The sequence below is a fragment of the Sciurus vulgaris genome (assembly GCF_902686455.1).
Source record: "Sciurus vulgaris genome assembly, chromosome: 3".
NCBI lineage: Eukaryota > Metazoa > Chordata > Mammalia > Rodentia > Sciuridae > Sciurus > Sciurus vulgaris.
The window spans coordinates 21,033,442-21,053,826 of record NC_136463.1 but is presented as its reverse complement, the minus strand read 5'-3'; the positions used below and the strand labels follow the sequence as shown (position 1 = coordinate 21,053,826).

The 20,385-nt window shown below is 44.3% G+C and overlaps 1 protein-coding gene across 3 annotated transcripts in view; it reads right to left on the bottom strand.

Moving 5' to 3' along the window:
- The window catches only part of LOC306657092 (signal transducer and activator of transcription 5B), a 60,670-nt gene that overhangs the window by 7,588 nt on the left and 32,697 nt on the right, over nt 1-20,385 (bottom strand). For 2 of the 3 annotated variants that reach the window (XM_079132803.1, XM_079132804.1), the window contains exons 2-13: nt 14,959-15,096; nt 11,477-11,633; nt 9,988-10,077; nt 8,950-9,124; nt 5,744-5,874; nt 5,384-5,535; nt 4,760-4,915; nt 4,273-4,452; nt 3,853-3,940; nt 3,652-3,774; nt 2,859-2,951; nt 1,160-1,366 (exon numbers count right to left, since the gene is read on the bottom strand). In XM_079132803.1, coding sequence (XP_078988929.1) covers nt 1,160-1,366; nt 2,859-2,951; nt 3,652-3,774; nt 3,853-3,940; nt 4,273-4,452; nt 4,760-4,915; nt 5,384-5,535; nt 5,744-5,874; nt 8,950-9,124; nt 9,988-10,077; nt 11,477-11,633; nt 14,959-15,086 — 1,680 coding nt within the window. In that variant the 5' untranslated portion in view covers nt 15,087-15,096. Of the gene's footprint in view, nt 1-1,159; nt 1,367-2,858; nt 2,952-3,651; nt 3,775-3,852; nt 3,941-4,272; nt 4,453-4,759; nt 4,916-5,383; nt 5,536-5,743; nt 5,875-8,949; nt 9,125-9,987; nt 10,078-11,476; nt 11,634-14,958; nt 15,097-20,385 lie in introns of those variants that run through there. The other variant, XM_079132805.1, reaches the window with a different exon arrangement.

Here is a 20,385-nt window from a genome sequence, read left to right as displayed (position 1 = left end):
CACCCAGGAGCTTCTGAGAAATTAATGTTTTCAGGACCCATCCCAGACCTGCTGAATCACAGCTATGTTTTAACAAGATGCCCAGTTGGTTCATAAATTTAATCTGGATTAGACCACACCGTAATGCCACAGAGATGGTCACATCACACAGATGTTCCCAACAGTAATCAGCCAAATGCAGTTACCTGGTTCTATTAGAAGGCAGAGGCTTTACTGTAATAGCATAGATAGACCATTGAGACCTCCTGCTTCCCCTGTCAAACCTCTTCTGACTACCAGCAAGCCTGTTGGTCCACTTGTTAATACAAAACTGCCTAGAAGGGACTGGGGTTGTAGCTCAGTGGTAGAGTGCTTGCCTAGCATGTGTGAGGCACTGGGTTCAATTCTCAGTACCGCATAAAAATAAATGAATAAAATAAAGGCCTAGCAACCTCTAAAATTATATATAAAAAAAGCAGCAAAGCTTTGAATATAAAGCATCAGACCATTGGCTTGGAGTTGTGGCTCAGTGTTAAGAGTGCTTGCCTAGCATGTGTGAGGCACTGGGTTTGATTCTCAGCACCACATATAAATAAATAACAAATAACAGTCCAATCAACAACTAAAAGATACATATATATAAAAAACTTCCTAGAAGACTGAGACCATGAGTTCTCTGAAAGAAGGGAATTTAAGACACCGAGTGTGGAAGTGTAGAAAAGAAACTCAAGCCTAATTGAAAATCAATCAGAGATCTGACATCTGAGTACCAGATGCTAGAAACCAGAAAACCTTTCTTTCATTGTCATCCTGTTCTGTGGGTTGAGGGAGCCTGAACTGGCATTACACATCAGGAAACACGAGAGTGAGCGAATGGGACAGAGCCACGGACTTCTTATCATCTTGAACCTTACTATCCTGTGAGTTATATTTTATGCTTGCTTTGCTTTATTTCTTTTATAAAAGAAGAAAGTGCATTAACTGGACACAAAGCCCAACTTACTGAAAATATGAAAAGATGTGATTTTCTACGTGAGACCTAGATAATTCTCAAGTTGTCCATATATTCCCAGAAGCTTCTATTACTTTTGGTATATTTTATTATAAATATGAAGAACAGGAGCCGGGATCTGGTTTGGAGGGATTGACCTAATATCAACTGGAGGCTGGGATTCCTCACCCTGTTGAACTGGGACCAGGACACGGACATGCTGTTGTAGTCCTCGAGGTGGGCGCTGCTGCTGTTGAACAGTTTCTGTGCCAGGAACACGAGGTTCTCCTTGGTCAGGCCACGGTTGCTCTGCACTTCGGCCTTGAATTTCATGTTGAGCGCTTCACACAGCTGTGGCCACAGCACTTTGTCAGGCACGGCAAATGGCACCCTGCCCTGGAGGGAGAGAAGCCAGAATCTTATGAAAAAACAGTTGCATGATTGATTCCCTCCAGCCACAAGAGAAAAACAATGATGGCTGGAAGCAGTTATGAGTACTGGTCTTACCAAGGACATTCGTGCTTCCTTGGGGGTATACAGTTCTGTGAGATGCAGAAGGTTTCATTTTACCTTCTTCATGCACAACTGGAAGGTAGCCTCATGCTACGTATAGGGCTTGTAAATGAGCTACAGATCCTGTGGTTCAACCTGAGGTTCTAACACCATGAAAACAAAATAAAACCAAGGTCTGGCTCATATGTGATAAACTCATTGGGAATTTAGAAACTGAAAAGATTGCTTCTCTAGGTAGAGAGAATGTGCACATACATGTATACATATGCACATACACACATGTGTGAATACTTGCCCTTCTGCCAAGAACTCTAGCACAAAGTGAAACAACCTGGCATGGTAGAGTGGAAATGTCAGGTTAGCAACTTTATTGAGAATAGGATAGAATATGAACTTTTAATAAATTGCTTTTCATTCCATTCAACCATAGTATTTTAATTACTATAAAATTTTTTCAAATAGGCAATTCCTTCACATGACAAAAATTCAAAAAGCACAGAAGTAAATACAGTAAAGTTGCTTTCTTATCCCCATCATCCAGCAGGTTACTTGTCCCCAAAGGCATCTAATTTCTTGTATATATCACCAAAAATATTGAATGTCAGCAATTACTCTTTTTTTAAAGAAAACATAAATGGTAGCATAAAATCCACATGTTCTGCATTTCCTCTTTTTCCCACTTAATACTATATCTGGGAATCTCATATCGGCAAATAAAGAAATTCCTCATTTTCATAGCTGGGAGAGGGGAAGGGGAAGAGGCTGGTCAAATGTTCCTCAAGCAGCACTCCAGTGGCATCCAGATAGTATTCAGGTGCATAAGCCCACAATGTCATCTCTGCTTTTTCAGATAAAACACCTCATTTTCTCTGAGAGATCTGGAATGAATCACAGACTCTGAAACCAGGAAAGGACACTGAGTGTCATCCTCATTTACTGGAAAGAAGATGACATGAGGCAATGTCTCTGCTAAAGTAACTTCTAGAAGGAACCTGGGAGTCCCCCACCCCATTCAGGGTATCCCACAAGAACCGAAGTATTTACTGATTATAGGTGATGTGACAGCGTTTCCGTTACCCAACGTAAGCATCCTGATGGTGCCATGGACATCATCATGCCTCTGTCGCAGGCACTGACTGGAAACTCAAGTTCAGAGAGGCAAAGAGAACATCCCTTGGTCACAGTCATGATCACAGGAGAGGGAGCGGAGCCTAACCTTGGCCTGACGTCAAGCCATGCTCTTTCCGTTTTCTACTCTGCCTTCCACTCAGGAAAACAGTACTTTTTCTATGCTTTTTGAGGAAATACGAGGAAAAAAATCTCGTGACACCAGCGTTATGATCCTGAGACCCACGGGTTCAAGGGATCCACTCACAGGCTCTGCAAAAGCATTGTCCCAGAGGACTGTAGCTGTAGCGTTGTTGTCCTGGCTGCCGTGCACAATCACCACCACCGGGAGCGACAGGGTCTAAAAGACACAGGAGAAGGACTGAGCATCCCCGGCCTCAAGTTCTTCCCCTTCTTTTTTGCTTGTTACAGTAACACTGTCATTCAAGTGTCAGTAAGTGGCGCCCTAAAACGCAGAGTGGAAATAGCTGCAGGAGTAATGCAACTTCTCACACTGGTGCAACTTTAGAAATTTCAGATATTTTAAAGGCAATACTGCTTAGATGTTTCTGAAGGTGGAGCAAGTTTCAAGGAGTTACAAGGAGACTGAGGAAGAGAAAGAAAGAGCATAAAGAGACATTTCTGGAAAAAAAAATCACAAGAAATGTACTATACACTTCTCACACTGGGTAATGTTTCCTTTCATTCATTATTTACCTATTCCTCCAGCTACTTATTTTAGTTCATGACTTAATAGCATCTAAAAGAGAACACCTGTAAGGATGACGGCTCCCCATTTTCTGTTTATCAATGGTCAAAAAGAAGACACAATGTGATCACCATTATTTTTTTTTTTTCCGGTGCTGGGGATTGAACCCAGGGTCTTGTGCTTGCGAGGCAAGCACTCTACCGACTGAGCTATCTCCCCAGCCCTGATCACCATTCTTTTGTGATATACAATGCACAGCACATGTGCGTGCGCGCGCGCGCGCGCGCGCACACACACACACACACACACACACACACACACACACACAACCTGGCTGTGGAGGGGGCTTTACCTTAACTTGAAAAACCAGCTCATTTCCACCAACACTGAACTGTGATTCAAACAGGATTGTGAATTTTTCTTCCGTCACGGACTCCGCTCCACGGCGGTCAGACCTCTTAATTCGTTTCAGGGACTGCAAAGGAAGAACACGAGATGACAGAGCCCTAAAACACACAGGGACAAGGCATTTTTCCTCTTCTCCCCTCCTCACCATGTTTCTGAAGTGGGCGCTGAGGGTGCCCGTGGCTTGGTGGTACTCCATGACACAGCAGTTGTTCAAGATCTCGCCACTGTAATCGCTGCAAATCAGAGAGACCAGCTCCAAATCTATATGGGTCTTAGTAAACATGGGTAGAGAACATGTTCGGAGTAGGAGGAAATATAGAAGGCTGCTAAAAGCATACATGATTTAGAGGAAATGTTAGCTCTATAAATAAAACACACAAGTAATTTTCATATCCCTACTAAAGGAAACTATACTATCTTTCAAAAACCCCCTTATATTCCTTCTCTGATCCTCAGAACAGGCCAGAAGGGTGAACAGGGATTTGCAGAGGTGGTAGAATTACTATCTTCCCATTGCAGGGACCTGAAGAAAGGAACAGGGAGCTAGAAACTGAAGCACACTCACTTGCGGGTGTTCTCGTTCTTGAGCAGGGACTTGGCCTGCTGCTCGCTGATGATGGTCGCCTTCACCTGGGGGGGGTTCATGTGCACATTCAGCTTCCCGCCCACCAGCAGGCGCACGGTGGCTGCAAACTTGGTCTGGGTCTTCAGGACCTGAGGGGGCTGCTTCTCAATGATGAATGTGCTGCAGGGGACACGAGTGACCAGACACACGATGAGATGCAGGCGTGGCGGGGTGGGGCTGCGGGTCCCCCTGTGAGGAAAGGGGCCTCTCTTCCTAGCGAGAAGGGGAGGCCGAGCGGAGGCATCTCCCACCGTGTCCACGCCAGAAACTGGGGGAGGCTGCCCCGAGCGGCCAGAGCAACGGGAGGTGCCCCGGGAGGGGGTGCCAGGCAGAGACGGGACTGGGCAGAGCCTCAGGTCTGGGTGGCACCTGCCGCCTCCCACGTGCCAACCGCATGCTCCAGGTGGTGTCAAGAGGCAGCAGTCACCTGGTGACCAGGGCGGAGATGATGTCTGTGATGGTGGCATTGACCTCGGCCAGCATCTCCTCCACTGGGCCGGGGATGGGCAGCTGCTGGCACAGGTGCTCGGCTCTGCGGATCTGCTGCCGGTTCTGCCAGATGATCTCGGCCAACTTCTCACACCTGCAAGAAGTCCCAGGGCCCACGGGGGAATGATGGCTTCTTCCCCACCCCAGGCCACAGCCTGGGGGCTCCCAGTCTAGGGAGACCCCAGCAACACAGCTGCATCTTCAGGGACCCACCAGGACACCACAGGCGCTCCCCACCCCACCAACCCACTGGCACACAGGACGCTCCTGCCCTCCACAAGCAGACGATGCACACACCAGGGGCCACCCCGACTTGGGGCCAACCAGCTCAAGAGTCACTGCATACCAAAGCCCTGCCCCACTCCCCAGCACGTGACTGCATCCATGGGGGAAGCAGTATGGATCAGGGGACCAAAGTCCACGTTCAAACCAGGACAGTGGCGAAATGAGAGCTGTCACAGACAGAAGGAGCCTACTGCTCAGGCCAAGGCGGGAGGCAGAAGACGCAGCGGGCAGCGCACCCTGGAGCCCTGCCACCCCGCCCGCCTCCCCACAGCCTCACCAGGACTGCAGCACGTCCAGGCTGCCCTCGGGGGGCCCTCCGTTCCCGGCCAGCTGCTGCCGCCGCTTCCACTGGATCAGCTCGTCGTCCAGAATGATGGTCTGCTGCTTCCGCAACAGCTGCAGGGTCTTCTGGTGCTTCTCGGCCAGCTCCTGTGGCAAGGGGGACAGCAGCCCTCTGGGCTCCCAGGGAACAGCCCTGCAGGACCTCCCCTACCATCCCAGGGAGCCAGGCAGGCCCAGGAGACCCTTCCCTCTCCCACCTCTCTGCCTCACAGCACCTCAGGGAACAGGGTCTGGCCTCCTGCCCTTCCTGGCTCTGCCCCTCCATCCAGTCCCCGACACCCAGGATCCTACTCACCACGCGGTACTGCTGCAGAGTCTGGGCCTCACGCTGCAGCCAGGCCTCCACGGACACCTGCTTCTGCTGGAGGGCCGTCTCCCGGCTCAGGCGCTCCTGGGGGTTCAGCTGGGCCAGCTGGGCAAACTGAGCTGAAGGAGGGGACAGGACACCCACCACCATCACTCCTGCCATCTACCAGGAAGCCCAGAGCATCCCACTCACCTGTTCTGGAGCAAGACCTCAAGGGTCAGTCACCCCACTGATGGCCAGTCGGCTTCCCATGTACAGTCATGGGTGCCCAAAGATGCAGGAGCACCTTCAGAAGGCACCTCTGGGCTCTGCTCACTGGCCTCCTGGCTGGGCCTCCCCTCTGGGCAGTGGGTGCTCACAAGTGAAGTGGAACAGGAACCTGCCTGCCCCCAACCCCCACTCCCACTCCACCCCTGTGAACTTTGCAAATCACTTTCTTTCTGTGTCTCAGTTCCGCACATGTGAAGCGGGAGACTCGTGGCATTGCTGAGTGCCTTACCATGGACAGTGAATAAATGATACAGAAAATGCTCCAGGAACGGCCTGGCAGGCCTGAGTTCTACGAAGATTGGTTCTGATTGGTGACCGGGGAGTAGGACGAGAACGAAAAGGTGACAGAGACAAGCAGCTGCTCTGCCCCACCCCTCACATGCATGGGAGCCTCATCTGGGAGGCCCTGCTCTCTTGTTTTGTCCCATCCTTGAACCTGGCAGTCCCTCCCCAGGATGGTGAGTCTCGCTAGGAGTGGAAGGTGCCTGCCACATCCATCCAGGGAGAGTCAACAAGAGCTCAGCCAACCCACCAGGAGGGAGGGAGGGAGTGTCTGGGCCTCCTGGGACACAATTCAGCAAGATTCCCTTAGGAAAGGCAGGGTGGAGGGAGGCCTCCCTACCTTTTCCAAACTATCTATGAACAGAGCCTTAAGACATGGGGGAGGTAGAAAGAGTAAAGGAAGAAACACCTGAGGACTGATAACCACCAAACTTGTCCACAGTCAAAGCCACCTGTCCACCCTCCCCGGCCTGCAAACCCATCCCCCTCCCAACACGACAGTCTCCTGAGTGCTGGGATCATTACTGCCTTCCAATAACCTTTTTTGTTGAACTGCCCAGCATACTTACTCAGGCTGAATCAAAAAGATGTGTACGTCGGTATGTCTTAGTTAACTTCCTGGCTGGCTTTGAAGGCCATGTCACACGGACCCAGTCCCTGCCCCAGGGAACACACAAGCTGGGACAGACAAAAGCAATGCTGGACAGCCAGGAAAAGCCCAAAACTACAACTAGGAAATATGGGTCTAATCTCATTGGAGAGTACTGACTGAGAAGAGTATTACCCAGGCTTGGAACATAGCAGAGGGGCCTGTCGGCTCCCTCAGGATCCTGCTGGCCCATAGGGGAGTGGTGATCCCAATACCTGTAACCCACCCTCCTCCTGCAAGTGTCCCCCTTAGGTCTGTCCTACTCATTTGCAGGTGTTCCTGTGAAGGAGGTCAGGTGGACCGGAGGCAACGGCTATGTTTCTCAGGGGCTGGCCTTCACTTGTACAAACTGATCAATAGTCTGTGGTTTTAGCCAGGCATGGTAGAGGACACCTGAGAATTTAAGCAACTCAGAAAGCTGAGGCAGAGGATCCCAAGCTCAAGGCCAGTCTTAGCAACTTAGGAATCTGAGACCCTGTCTCAAAACAAAAAATGAAAAGGGCTGGAGATGTGGTTCAGTGGTTAAGTGCCCCTGGATTTAATTCCCAGTACCAAAAGTAAATAAAAAAATAAATAAAACTCTGTGTGTTTTTTACTCTGTGTGTGTGTGTGTGTGTGTGTGTGTGTGTGTGTGTGTGTGCGCACACACGTGTTTCTGGTACTTGAGATTAAACGCGGGGCCTTGTGCAGGCTAGGCAAGTTTTCTACCACTGAGCAATACCCCCAGCCCTAATCTGTGATTGTAATGGTGAGGAAGACAAATGAGACAGAAGTGACACCATGTAATAGGTCTAAATCCATCCAGAATCCAAATCTAAACCCATCCATAGGCAACTGAAACCCACATTAAGGATCATAAATGCTGTCGACAATGGACTCAGGTAGAAACTATAGCCTGAAACTCCTGTTCCCAAAGGCTGTTCCTTTTCTTTGGGGTAAATTCAGTTGGAGGAAGATATGTTAGAATCATTCTGTTAATACTCATATTTTAGTCACTGTCCTGTGTCAGGGAACAAAGATAGAGGACACAATTCCCTCTCAAGGATTTACAGTCTGGGAAGACAGAGTTAAAAAATGATGTCAATAAAGTTATGCGATAGAGCCTGCCACACACACTTTAACAGGAGTGCACACTTGTGTGTGTGTGTCAGGGCTGGCTACTGAGCCATTGCTCCTCTGAGATTCTGAGGTGAGTGTGTAAGCATGGAAATTGTTAAAGCTCAAACTGCCAACTTCCTACAGTGTCAAGAGGGGGCGCTGGTGGCTCCATAGTCTCAAGACTGACAATGAAATTTCTGGATGCCTCAAGCTGCAAGCAGTATACTAGGCTAGGGAGATTTGTCCACAAGGACACACTGAGGTGCAGAAGTGTACGCAGTTACAGGAAGGCCTCTCTGAATAACTGCACAAAACATTAAACACTGATCACCAGAAACACGGTCCCTTGGCCTTATACTGCTTAGAAAGTTTTTTGTTTTTAAAGGTGATTTTCTTTTTTTTCTTTCTTTCTTTTTTTTTTTTTTGGTGTGTGTGTCACTGGGGATTGAAAACCAGGGCCTTGTACATGCGAGGCAAGTGTTCTCCACAGTGCTGCACCCACAGACCCTAAACATATAGTTTTACATTCCCTATTTATTACTTCAATAAAGCTGCATTTATAAAATATTTATTATATATAAAATATTATGCCTGATGTTGTTTACTTAGACTATGAGCTCCTTCCCCAAAAGGAAATGTCCTCCCCAGCCTCCTCAGGGTGTCAGAAGCCTGGGTAAGACCCCATACTCTCCAAGGCCAGGCAACGTGTCTTCTCCCCTTCCTAAGCCTCTTCCTGCTAGCACCGTCTCCAATAACTATCCCCTACCACCCAATGGAAGGTAGATGCTCAGAATGAAAAATGAGTTCTCTTACAACCCAACTTGAGCAGCCTTCTAGTCCTCACTCCCGCCTCAGGACACACACGGTTCCCTTGGCCCTGCACCCTCTTCCTCACCTTGGAGCCTCAGGCTCTCTTGGTACTGGATGATGAAGTACTCTTGGGTCTGCTGCAGCTTCTTCAGCTCATTCTCTGTGTCCTGTGTGACCAGTCGCAGCTCCTCAAACGTCTGGTTGATCTGAAGGTGCTTCTGGGACATGGCATCAGCAAGACTTCCAGCTGGAGAGCTGCCCTGAGGGGAGATCGGGGAGGAAGTGCATGGCAGTTGGGTGGGAGGAAGCCTTAATCCCAAGGAAAAGCCAACCAATGCTAGATCCTACTTTGGGCTAAGACCACAAAAGCTAAATTTTGGATCAGAAGGAATCACAAACATCATCTGTGAGAACTAGGATAGAATGGGAAAAATGGAGAAACAAGTGACCCAACAGAATACGGGCACCATCATAGTAGAAACTAGTACTTCAGATCTGGCTTCCACCAGAGTTCCAAAACAGGGCCCACCAATTTCCTTTGGAGAGACTAGAACTCAACATGTTCTCAGTATCACCCGGGTTTTCCTATTAATGATGACGACCCTCATTTTCACATTTACTTATTGGCCTAATGCCATGGACTGAGCTAATGTTAGGGATGCAGTGGGTAACACAGCTTTGTGAATGCACTTCATCTGTGTGCTCACTCAAGACTTTCTTGTGATGGAATAATTTGCTTCCACTATGGAAGGAGCTGAACCTCCCACAGGCATCCTGAAGACCACCACATGAAGATACGTGGGAGGCATAAACAAGGCCTCTCTGGACCCAGCTATTTTAGTGACCTAGTTTGACCCATTCCTTCAATACCTGGCTTGGAAGGGATTGAGAAGGGTCTCTCCTAAATATGAGTATATCTTTCTGGAAAATGATTCAGCTGAGGTTATATTATTTGTTCACATTGCTTTGTGGTTGCAACCTCATCAAGGTTATAAATCTATGAAGATCAAATCTCTAAAGGGACACCAATAAGTCTACACTGAGTCTCCCTGACAAAGCTGGGTCCAGAGAGAGGTAGGTAAGACAGGAATCCCCACTCTCCTCACACCCACAGGACACTCACATTGTTGGCTTCTCGGACCAGCCTCTGTTCGTTGTACAGAATGTGCCGGATGCAGCGGACCAGCTCCATGGGGCAACGGTCGTACGTGTTCTGAAAGGATGCAACGGCAGATGTGACTTTGTTCCATTCCATGCTCTAGAGGGGCCTAACCCTGCACTCTCATGATGGAGAAGACTCCCAGAGATGGGATGGCCCAATCATGGCTAATGCTGCTCCCCCAGTACCAATGGGAACAAGAAAGGACATCACAGAAAGCCCAATTACAGTGAAAAGGTGAGGTTATTTTATTTCGTGCATTTTAGTGTACCTAAAGGACTACAGCAACATTTTGGAAACCAGATAAGTACATTTTTAAAAATCCAAGCCAGATGAGAAATAGGATAGAAAAGTTTTTGGCTGGGCAATCAAAATTATTGTTACTAATAAGGGGAAGATGGACATCATATGTCCCTGGATGTGATACCCTGATAATACCACTCATTTAGAATTCTGACCAGGGGATGTGAAATGTGAATCTAACCATGAGGTAACACCAAACAAATGCCCAAATGAGGAACATTTTGTCTTTAAAAAGTAAGGGTTAGATCAGGCATGGGGAGATGTGGATGTGCCTGTACTTGGGAGGCTGTGGCCAGAGGATCCCTTGAGCCCAGGAGTTTCAACACAACATTGTGAGACCTTATCTCAAAACAAAACAACAACAAAAGTAAGGGATAGGGCAATTATTTTAAAATGTCAATGTCAAAGACAAAGCAAGATTGCAAAATGAGTCTAGATTAAAGAAGATTAAAGGGATATGACAACTAGATATGATATGCGATCTTGGACTGGATCCTGAACTGGAGGGGGAAAGTGCTCGAAAGGACACTTTTGAGTCAGCTGACAAAATGGACATATAGACAGATTAACTACAAGTAATGTATTAATGTTAAATTTACTAAAGTTGATAACTGTATTATAACCATGTAAAAGAAGGTTCCTAATCTCAGAAAATGCACACTGAAGTATTTAGGGATAAAGGGACATGATATATGTAACTTACTCTCAAATAACTAAATAATGTGTGTGAGGAGACAAAGGGAGAAAGAAAGAAAGTAAAGTATGACAGGGCAAATAACAGGTGAATCTGGGTGTAATTTAGAACTTCTTTGTATCATTCTTGCAAGTTTCTGTAAGTTTAAAATTATTTTCCAATAAAAAGTTCTTAACCATATAGCCCATCTTGTAGAGTGCCTGCCTCTCATGCGGGAGGCCCGGGTTCGAGTCCCCAGCACTCAGAGATTGTGGAAATGACAAACAAACAAAAGTTCTTAAAAAAAAAAAAAAAAAAGCCACAATCACAAAGTCAAACAATTAGAACCTTATGCATGGAACACATGCTTCAACAATGCTGGCTGATAAAGAGTATGAGACTCTATAGGAAGGCCTATATAAAGGAAGAAGCCATCCCAGGGACAAGAATTAAGTGTGACCCATCATCCACACCCACCTGGAGCTGCGTGGCATAGTGCCCCAGCTTGATCTTCAGCAAAAACCCATCTTCCCCCACCTGGTGCTCCGCCTTCTTCTGCAGCTCTTGTACCAGGCCCTCCAGGAGCTGGGTGGCCTTAATGTTCTCCTGTGGATTATCAAGATCTATTGAGTCCCTAGGGGAAAAAAATTACATAATATGTATACATACATGCACAGGAGCCTGAAGAAATGCAGCCTCTACACATCACAGTCTTTCTTTGACGAAAGTGATTTCTTTATTTTCTGGGCATAGAACCAGGGTCTCACACGTGCTAGGCAAGTGCTCTGCCACTGAGTCACTCAGCCCTAAAGTGATTTCTTCTTAACACTTCCTGCAAATGTTAAGAAACAGCCCAACACAAATTGACTAAATGCCTACATTACTCTAGTCACACTCTTCTAATTATTACCCTAGTTGGACTATACAGTATTTTCATTTTCTTCTTCTCTTTTTTTTTTTTTTAACCATGTACTGCCCCTCTCCTTGATACTGACTGATTCTGGTGCTAATGCTATATTCTCATAGAAACAAAGGGAAAAGGAACATGCTTTGCATTCTCTAAAGGAAATAAGGGCTCTGAAAATTTCCTATTTATAGTCTTCTTGAGGGTGTTAAGGGGCATAAGGTTAAGACCATACTGCACGTGTTTCCAGCCTCAACCAGTTCCATGGCTGTATTGCAAATTCCACAGGGAGTATTTCTTAAATACAGGCAGGTGAAGCAATAATACTGCTCTTTCTAAGGAGTCCTGAAAATGAGGCAGAGGTTGTCTAGGAGTATTTGAACAGGTGAGACATTTCTATCACTAGTTACAGATCTGGGACTTCGGGCAATGCTAACTTTTCCAGTGAACAAGAGAAACCAGTTTACAGACTTCATCTTACTTCAGAGCCATTTAACTGGTGACAGGTGTTGTATGGTCCCCCACCCTCTCTTCTTTCTTTCCTTTTTCCTTTATTTCTAAAACTTAAGCGACAATTGCTACTGGGTAGTACCAAATTACTTAGCCTGCTGAAGAAACTGAACAGCTGTCAGACTGAAATAACATCCAATTACTGCTGACCAGGTCTGGAGCCAAGAGATCTAGTGGTAGCTAAAAGGTTCTGTCATCTCCCAATCTCTGAAGTTACAACTAATTTCAAACAGAGGCACAAACAGGTGTATCAAAACACGGAGACTATACCCAAATATGCACTGGAGAAGGCAGTAAAGGAAGCCAAATTTTGAATATATATGCTCTATGAATTAAATAAACTATATACTAAATAAAAACATGCAAGGATTGAGGCAATAATACTTCTCCTTGTCTGGGAAACTATGCTTGAATGGATCCAGTATCTGAGCAAAACTCACTGAACTCTGGTCCTGATTCTAAACATCCCTGCTAATAAAGAGACTTATGTGGATGGCTTCAACATGAAGAATTGAAGACTGTTTATTACAATCTTTATCTTTTTTTTTTTTTTTTTTAAATTAGGGATTGAACCAGTGGCACTTAACCACTGAGCCACATCCCCAGCTCTTTTTTATATTTTACTTAGAGAAAGGGTCTCGCTGAGTTGCTTAGGGCCCCACTAAGATGCTAAGGCTGGCTTTGAACTTGTGCTCCTTCTGCCTCAGCCTCCCCAGCTCCTGGGATTACAGGTGTGCACCACCGTGGTCAGCAAAATCTTTATCTTCTTAAGAAAACTAAAACGGCATATAATTCAGGTTTTCTTTAATCAACAAAAATTTTTTTAGAACTCATCAGTAAGAAGACTACATGAGGAATCTACTAAATGAAAGCTTATTTGCTTTTTGTTTTGAGACTGGGTCTCACCATGTTGCCTGGGCTGGTCTTGAACTCCTGAGCTCAAGCAGTCCTCTTGCCTCTTGCCTCAGTCTCTGGAGCAGCTGGGACTACTGGCCTATATCACTGAGCCAGGCTAATTGGAAGTTTTTTGTTTTATTTTTTTTTTTTTTTTCTTTTACCAGGCTAGGGGTTGAATGTAGGGCCTTGCACATGATAGGCAAGTGCTCTACTCCTAAGCTACACCCCTAAATGAAATTTTAAATCAGCAGAAACTTCCTACCTATGTTTTTTTAACACCTCCAAATAATTAAAACAGAAAAGAAAATGAAAAGGGAATGGAAAAGCACTAAACAAGGTGCACCTGACATTCTCATATTTAGCAGGTTTTTTTCCTCACTTAATTACATGAAGCTGAGATTTTTTTTTTTTTAATTGCCTAGAAAATTGCCTGCCTTTGGTGCTCTCTGGCTTCTGAACAGAAATCTGCTACTAACAGGTGATTGCAAATTATTCCAAGGCAATATCACTGATGGGTATATAGCTGTCTTCCCATAATAGCATCAAGACTGGCTACTCTTTCAGAGAGGACCCCTGGCTAATGGGGAGGCCTGAAGTATTTAAAGAATACTTTCAATCCACTGACAGACTGTAACCAACCAACAAGCCCCCAGCTTCTGAGAAGAACGGAGCACAACCTGCTTCCAGTGTGTAATAACACTGTCACTTAAAAAAAAACAAAACCTACAGAGCGGGTGGTGTAGCTCAGTGGTGGAGCACTTACTGAGCATGTGGGAAGTCCTGGGTTGGTCCCGGCACTACAGAAGACAAACCAAAGAGCTGCATTGTCAGTGACTATACTGCACCAATTCTACAGGAATTTTAGAACAATGTGACCCTAACCCAAGTATACAGTCAATAATTTGGAAAATAAGATAAAAAATGCTTGTTAAATCCACTGAGGGGCTGAGGTTGTGGCTCAGTGGTAGTGCGCTCACCTACTGTGTGTGAGGCCCTGGGTTTGATCCTCAGCACCACATAAAAATAAATAAATAAAATAAAGACTTTGTGTCCATCTACAACTAAAAAAAAAAAAAAATCCACCACTGAAATGTAATTTTTGTTAATATTTTGGCATATTTCCTTTTAGTTTTTATGCATATATATAATACATAAATTAAAAACACCTATGTATTTACTGTTAAATTATCTTCCCCATCAAACACTAAATTCTGTGGGGGCAAGGACTTTCATTTCTTCAAACAGTACTACCTACAACAATGCTGATACCCTACAGGCACTTAAAACATATTAGTTGACGGCCATTTATTAGTAGCGATATGTTAATGTTTTTAGTCAGTACTAACTATCAAAGGGAACAAACAATGAATTCTATTTTTAAATCCCAAGAGTTATTCCCTCTCCCTAAACCTAAGATGGGATTAAATACCTTTCATGGATCACATAAAAAAAATTAAGCACATAACTTTTAAAATCTTCACCATGAGATCTTTCTGATCAAACTTTCTTCTTTTCTTTTCTTTTGATGGTGCTTGGGATTGAATCCAGGTCCTTGTGTAAGCATTGTTCCACTGAGCTACACCCTCAGTCCTAACTCCGATATTTTTGCACTTCACAAAATATGATGTAAAAAGCTTTGTTCACCTACCAAGCTTGGCTTTCAATCCACTGGGATAAATAATGCCGCACCTCAATGGGGAAATGCTGGCCATATAAGGCTTGCATCTGATGAAGGGCGTCTCCTTGGAGCTGCTGAGCTTGTATCCACACAGCCATGGTTCACAATCTGTTAAACAAACAATCTGTGGTTTGCATGATTTTTTTTTATTCCCCTTTTAAATCCACCATAGTAAATATTCATATAGTTAAAATGCTTACATGCTATTAGTCCTTTAGGTAGATTAAAGCTTGTTTGTTTAAGTTTGTGTACTGGGAATTGAACCCAGGGATACTCAACCACTGAGCTAGTTCCCAGCCTTTTTATTTTAAGACAAGGTCTCACTAAGTTGCTCAGGCTGGCCTCGAACTTGGGATCCTCCTGCCTCAGCCTCCCCAAGTAGCTGATATTACATGCATGTACCACTGAACCTGGTTTTTAAAATAAGTATTTTGAAGTGAATTTTAGCTTTAAAATGTTTTCAAAATGTAGACATTCAGTGTGGTCTTGGGAAGGTACCCAGTCAGATCTGTGAATTTCTACCTATACACATACTGAGGTCCAATAAGCAAAATCACAAAAGCAGCTTTAGGGAAAGAACTCCCTATACCTTTGATATCGTAGACATATTCTTTACTTTCATTCAAAATTGTCAGCAATGGTTAGCAGCATTTCAATAGTCATAATAAACAATGAGCAGAAAGACATTTGAAAACCATTTCAGGGGCTGGGGAGATAGCTCAGTCGGTAGAGTGCTTGCCTTGCAAGCACAAGGCCCTGGGTTTGATCCCCAGCACCCCCCCCCCAAAAAAAAAAAAAAAAAAACATTTTAGATTTGGTACTTTGGGTTTAAGCACTGTGGTAAACATGCTGCCATGTTGAAAGAGCCCAGTAAAAGAAAAGTAAGCAGGGCACAGTGGCACATGCCCATAATTCCAGCGACTCAGGAGGCTGAGGCAGGAGGATCTCAAGTTTGAGGCCAGCCTCAGCAACAGTGAGACCCTAAGAAATTTAGCAACACCTTGTCTCAACAAACAAACAAACGAAAAGGGTTGGGGATGCGGCTCAGTGTTAAAGTAGTCCTGGGTTCAATCCCCAGTACCAAAAAAAAAAAAAAAAAAAAAAAAAAAAAAAGTGCTCTCTGCTTTCTGGTGTCATGTCCTAAGCTGCTTACTTCTGCCACACTCTTTTGCCATGATGTTCTGCCTCAGCTTGAGCCCCAAGAATGGAGTCAGCCATCTATGGACTGAAACCTTGGAAACCACTGCAGTTCCTTGAGGACAAAGATTTCAAGGTCACCTTGATCACTACTGCACTGAATAGCACCCCCCCATTGTTTTAAGAAATACTTACATTCTGACCTTAATATGGTCTTACAATAACTTTTAGTCCAGTTTTAAATAAGTATTGATACAAATGGTGTCACTGCACCATTTATTCAAGAAACTTGAATAAAATTACATTAGTGTGCACTAAGGGGAAAAAAGTGAAAATATCCACATCAGAGACAGAACCCTATGTATTACCACTAGTTACCTGCATGGCAACACAAAGACACAGGCTTATCTGATAAATTACCCCAAGGTTCACCTTCTGAGTTATTGCTACAGAACTTATGAAGCAATATTCTGTTAAATTACAGCCGATAAACATCCTTTAACCACAAAAACAATACATTTCAACTAAGAGAAGCAAGACTGAACCAGTATATCCCAACAGTGTAATTTTTTAAAACTTTTTTTTTTTTTTAAAGAATACTCACTGCAGCCCAGCACAGTGGCACACGCCTGTAAACCTGGCAGCTGGGGAGGCCGAGACAGTCTCAAAGCCAGCCTCAGCAAAAGTGAGGTGCTAAGCAACTCAGTGAGACCCTGTCTCTAAATAAAATACAAAATAGGGCTGGGGATGTGGCTCAGTGGTCGAGTGCCCCTGAGTTCAATCCCCAGTACCCGCCATCCCCGCCCCCCCCCCAAAAAAAAAGAATACTCACTGCAGTGTTCTTTTGGTTTTTTTTTTTTAATTTTGGTTTTTTAGTTGTTGATGGATCTTTATTTTATTTCTTTATATGCAGTGCTAAAAATTGAACTCAGTGCCCCACATGTTAGGCAAGTGCTCAACCACTGAGCCACAACCCCAGCCCCTTAAACACACTCTTGAGTTCAGAAAAATGGTTTTCTAAAATGCCAGGATGCCTCCTCAGACTCATCTGAGATTTTTTTTTTTTTTTTTTTTTCTGGTACTGAGGATTGAATCCAGAAGCACTTAACCACTGAGCCACATCCCCAGCCCTTTTTTATTTTGAGACAGGGTCCTGCTAAGTTGCTTAGGGCCTTGCTCAATTGCTGAGGCTGGCTTTGAACTTGTGATCCTCCTGCCTCAGCCTCCAGAGTGACTGGGATCACAGATGGCGGTTCCCACCTGAGGATTTTCTATGCTTTCAGCAGAGACTCTCTGGGATTAAACAGTTTGGGGCAGGAACATTATATAATGAAGGTCACTGAAACTGAATCTTGCTCCAACCCTGTTTTCCATATTGTGGAATCTGGGATAAGACACGGCTAACATGAACCCCATTCAAGTGACCTGGCTACTGATTTGCACATTCTTCTAAGAACTATGTTACAGTTATGGTCCAATGAATTGGACCTGGACTTTGTTGACTCCCAGAAACTGCACATGTATGTCAGGAAACAAAAAACCCTCCTGTTGGTTGTAGCTGTCTGATCGAGTAACACTGAGCTATTTATGGGACGAGTCAGATAGCCAACAGGGAGGTGTGGAGTGGGAGCCAGTTATCTATTTTAGACTTGTGCAATGCTATAGAACACTTGAACGGCATACGATTTTATTCAGGGCTTTAAGGCTGGGCTCACTGGTTTCGTTTGTTTGTTTTTTCCGCAATCCCTCTGTCCTGGGGACTCAATCCTCGATCTCCAGCATGAGAGTCGGGCACTCTACGTGATGGGCTATATCGCCAGCACTGGGCTCACTGTAACATCACCGAAGACATCAAAGTTCAAGGGTTACGAGTTCACTAAAAGAAAGACCCAGACAAAAGTGCTCTCTCCAGAAGTGATTCCAAACATCTGGAAGGCCCTTCACTGTATAATACACTTTTTAATCAAAGGAATCATAGCCCAAGGATTTGAAGAAGCAGATGACAAATCATGATTTTTGGAGGAAGGATAAAGCGTGCAGGGAGGAGAGTGCTTACAGAAGTGGGATACAGGAGTGCAGAGCAGGGTTCAGGCATCCATCTTTCCTGCTGGTAAAGAATAAAGCAGCAGCAGCACCTGGCCCTGGCTCCCTTCCTGAGCTTGAGAATGGCACCATCACAAAAATCTCCGGGACCTGCATTCGTTAGCCGAACCAACCCAGAGACAAAAGAAGGAAAAGGGTGGAAAACCTTGATCTCCTCACAGACCTCTTTCCAAATTAAATAGCACCATGGTCACTTTCTGTGCTCTTACTCTGTTTTTCTTGTCGTTTCCTTACTTCTTGATGCATATCATACAGTTGCTCACCAACTCCCCTGAGGGTGAAAATCACTATGAACACAATGGCTCTGTTTTGTTCACTGCTCTTTCTCTGGGGCCTAGAACAGCGCCTGACATACAAGCCGCCATCTTTTTGTCACTCTTGTTGTTGCACAAATAAGTGTGTGCATGCAATTGGGCAAACCCTGTCAGCTTTTTCCAAAGTTATTATGGAACATGATATCAGTCTGAAATACCAAGGCAGGGAAATGAGACAGACTTCAATTTCACCGATCAATTATGATTTTATAATTCGAATGAGCCTGTGTTGATGTTGGTCTACTTGTTCCTTACTGATATTAGCCATCATTTGTAATTTTCCCTTCAGTTTCTGTTTATCTTCCCCCACTGAATTCTAGGAGAAGTAAGTGAGGAGAGCCCATCTCATTCAGTGTTGGTGTTCCAGGACCCAATGCGCTGGTTTGCCAAGGAAAGTGGTCCATAAGTCTTTGCTGTGTGAATAAACACATAAATAAATATTCGCATGTGCTGCTGGCCAAGGATATCACAGAAGCCTATTATTGTTTTAAGAGAGAAATATGGTGATATGCTGCACATGTACAGGCACTAATATAAACTTAATGCTTTAAGTCTTATATTAGTTTTTAGTATTGATTGAAGTATAGACTGCTGAGCTCTGAGAATGTCAGAATATTTTTTTACAATTCTAATTATGAACATGTCACAATAGTTATTTTCTAAAGTAGTATGACATTTGAAGAATAATAGCTGGTAAATGTAATGTAGCAGTTGCCTTATTTTGATGAATACATTTTAGTTTCACTACATAAAAGTGTTTTGATAGAGCTGGAAAGTAGTTTCTGCTTATTACTAGTCAAAATGTAAAATAAAAACCTAGCAGAGAGGGTTTTGAATGTTCCCAACACAAAGAATCACAAAGCAGTGATGTGTTAGAGGTGGTATGCCAATTACCCTAATCTGATCATTAGTTTGTATGCATGTATTGAAATAGTATACTGTACCCCATAAATATTACAATTTTGTGTCAATTAAAATTTTTTAATATTGTAATGTGAAATAAAAGCATATTAGTGCAGAATCATATGCATTTTACTTTTAAACTAAGATTTATACACACATGGAATATGAGAGGACCATCATGCAACCACTTTAAATACTCAGTTTAGACAAAAGCACATCCCCCAATTTATCTGAGCACAACCTAGAATCTAAGTAGTTTTTCTTCATACACGTCAGGATACTTCAGCCCCTTTGTTAGGCCAAAGCTGATTCCCTGTCCCTGTCTCTAGTACCTATCAAGTCATCAAATGCTACTGTACACGCAGTGACTGCAGCTCTGTCCCCAGTACACCCCCTGTTCTGCTTATTTACAGGCAGCTCCATCTTTAATGTGTGATGTTCTCACAAGGGAAGTGGTTTGTATCTTTGGTAAGTCATCACAGGGGCTTCTCTAAAGACTGGGAAATGGATTCACTATCAAATTTTTAGGGCAAAGACAGAAACGAATTGAGCTCTGTGTAGTTGCACTTTTAGCATTCCAAAGCTACCTCCGATAGCCTTGGGTAGAGAATACTGCACTTTCTGAAGCACAAGTCATCTACATTGACCTCATAAATCTTATTATATCCAAGGGCAAGGATGGCCAAATAAAGTGGGCCCTGAGGCACTTGCTAATACAAGTCTCAAGATCTCAAAGCTTACATTGGTACAGGCTTACTGAAAACCAAGCAAATGAATGTCTACAACATCAGAAAATGATATAAGTGGGTGGGATTTAGGGATAACTTTATTTCAATAATAAATACCTTTTTACCAGAAGCTTTCCCTTTTGAAAAATATAAAATTTTGCAAAGAGAAATATCATTCTTTCTGAAGAATTCCAGAACCCTGGAGCTCAGGT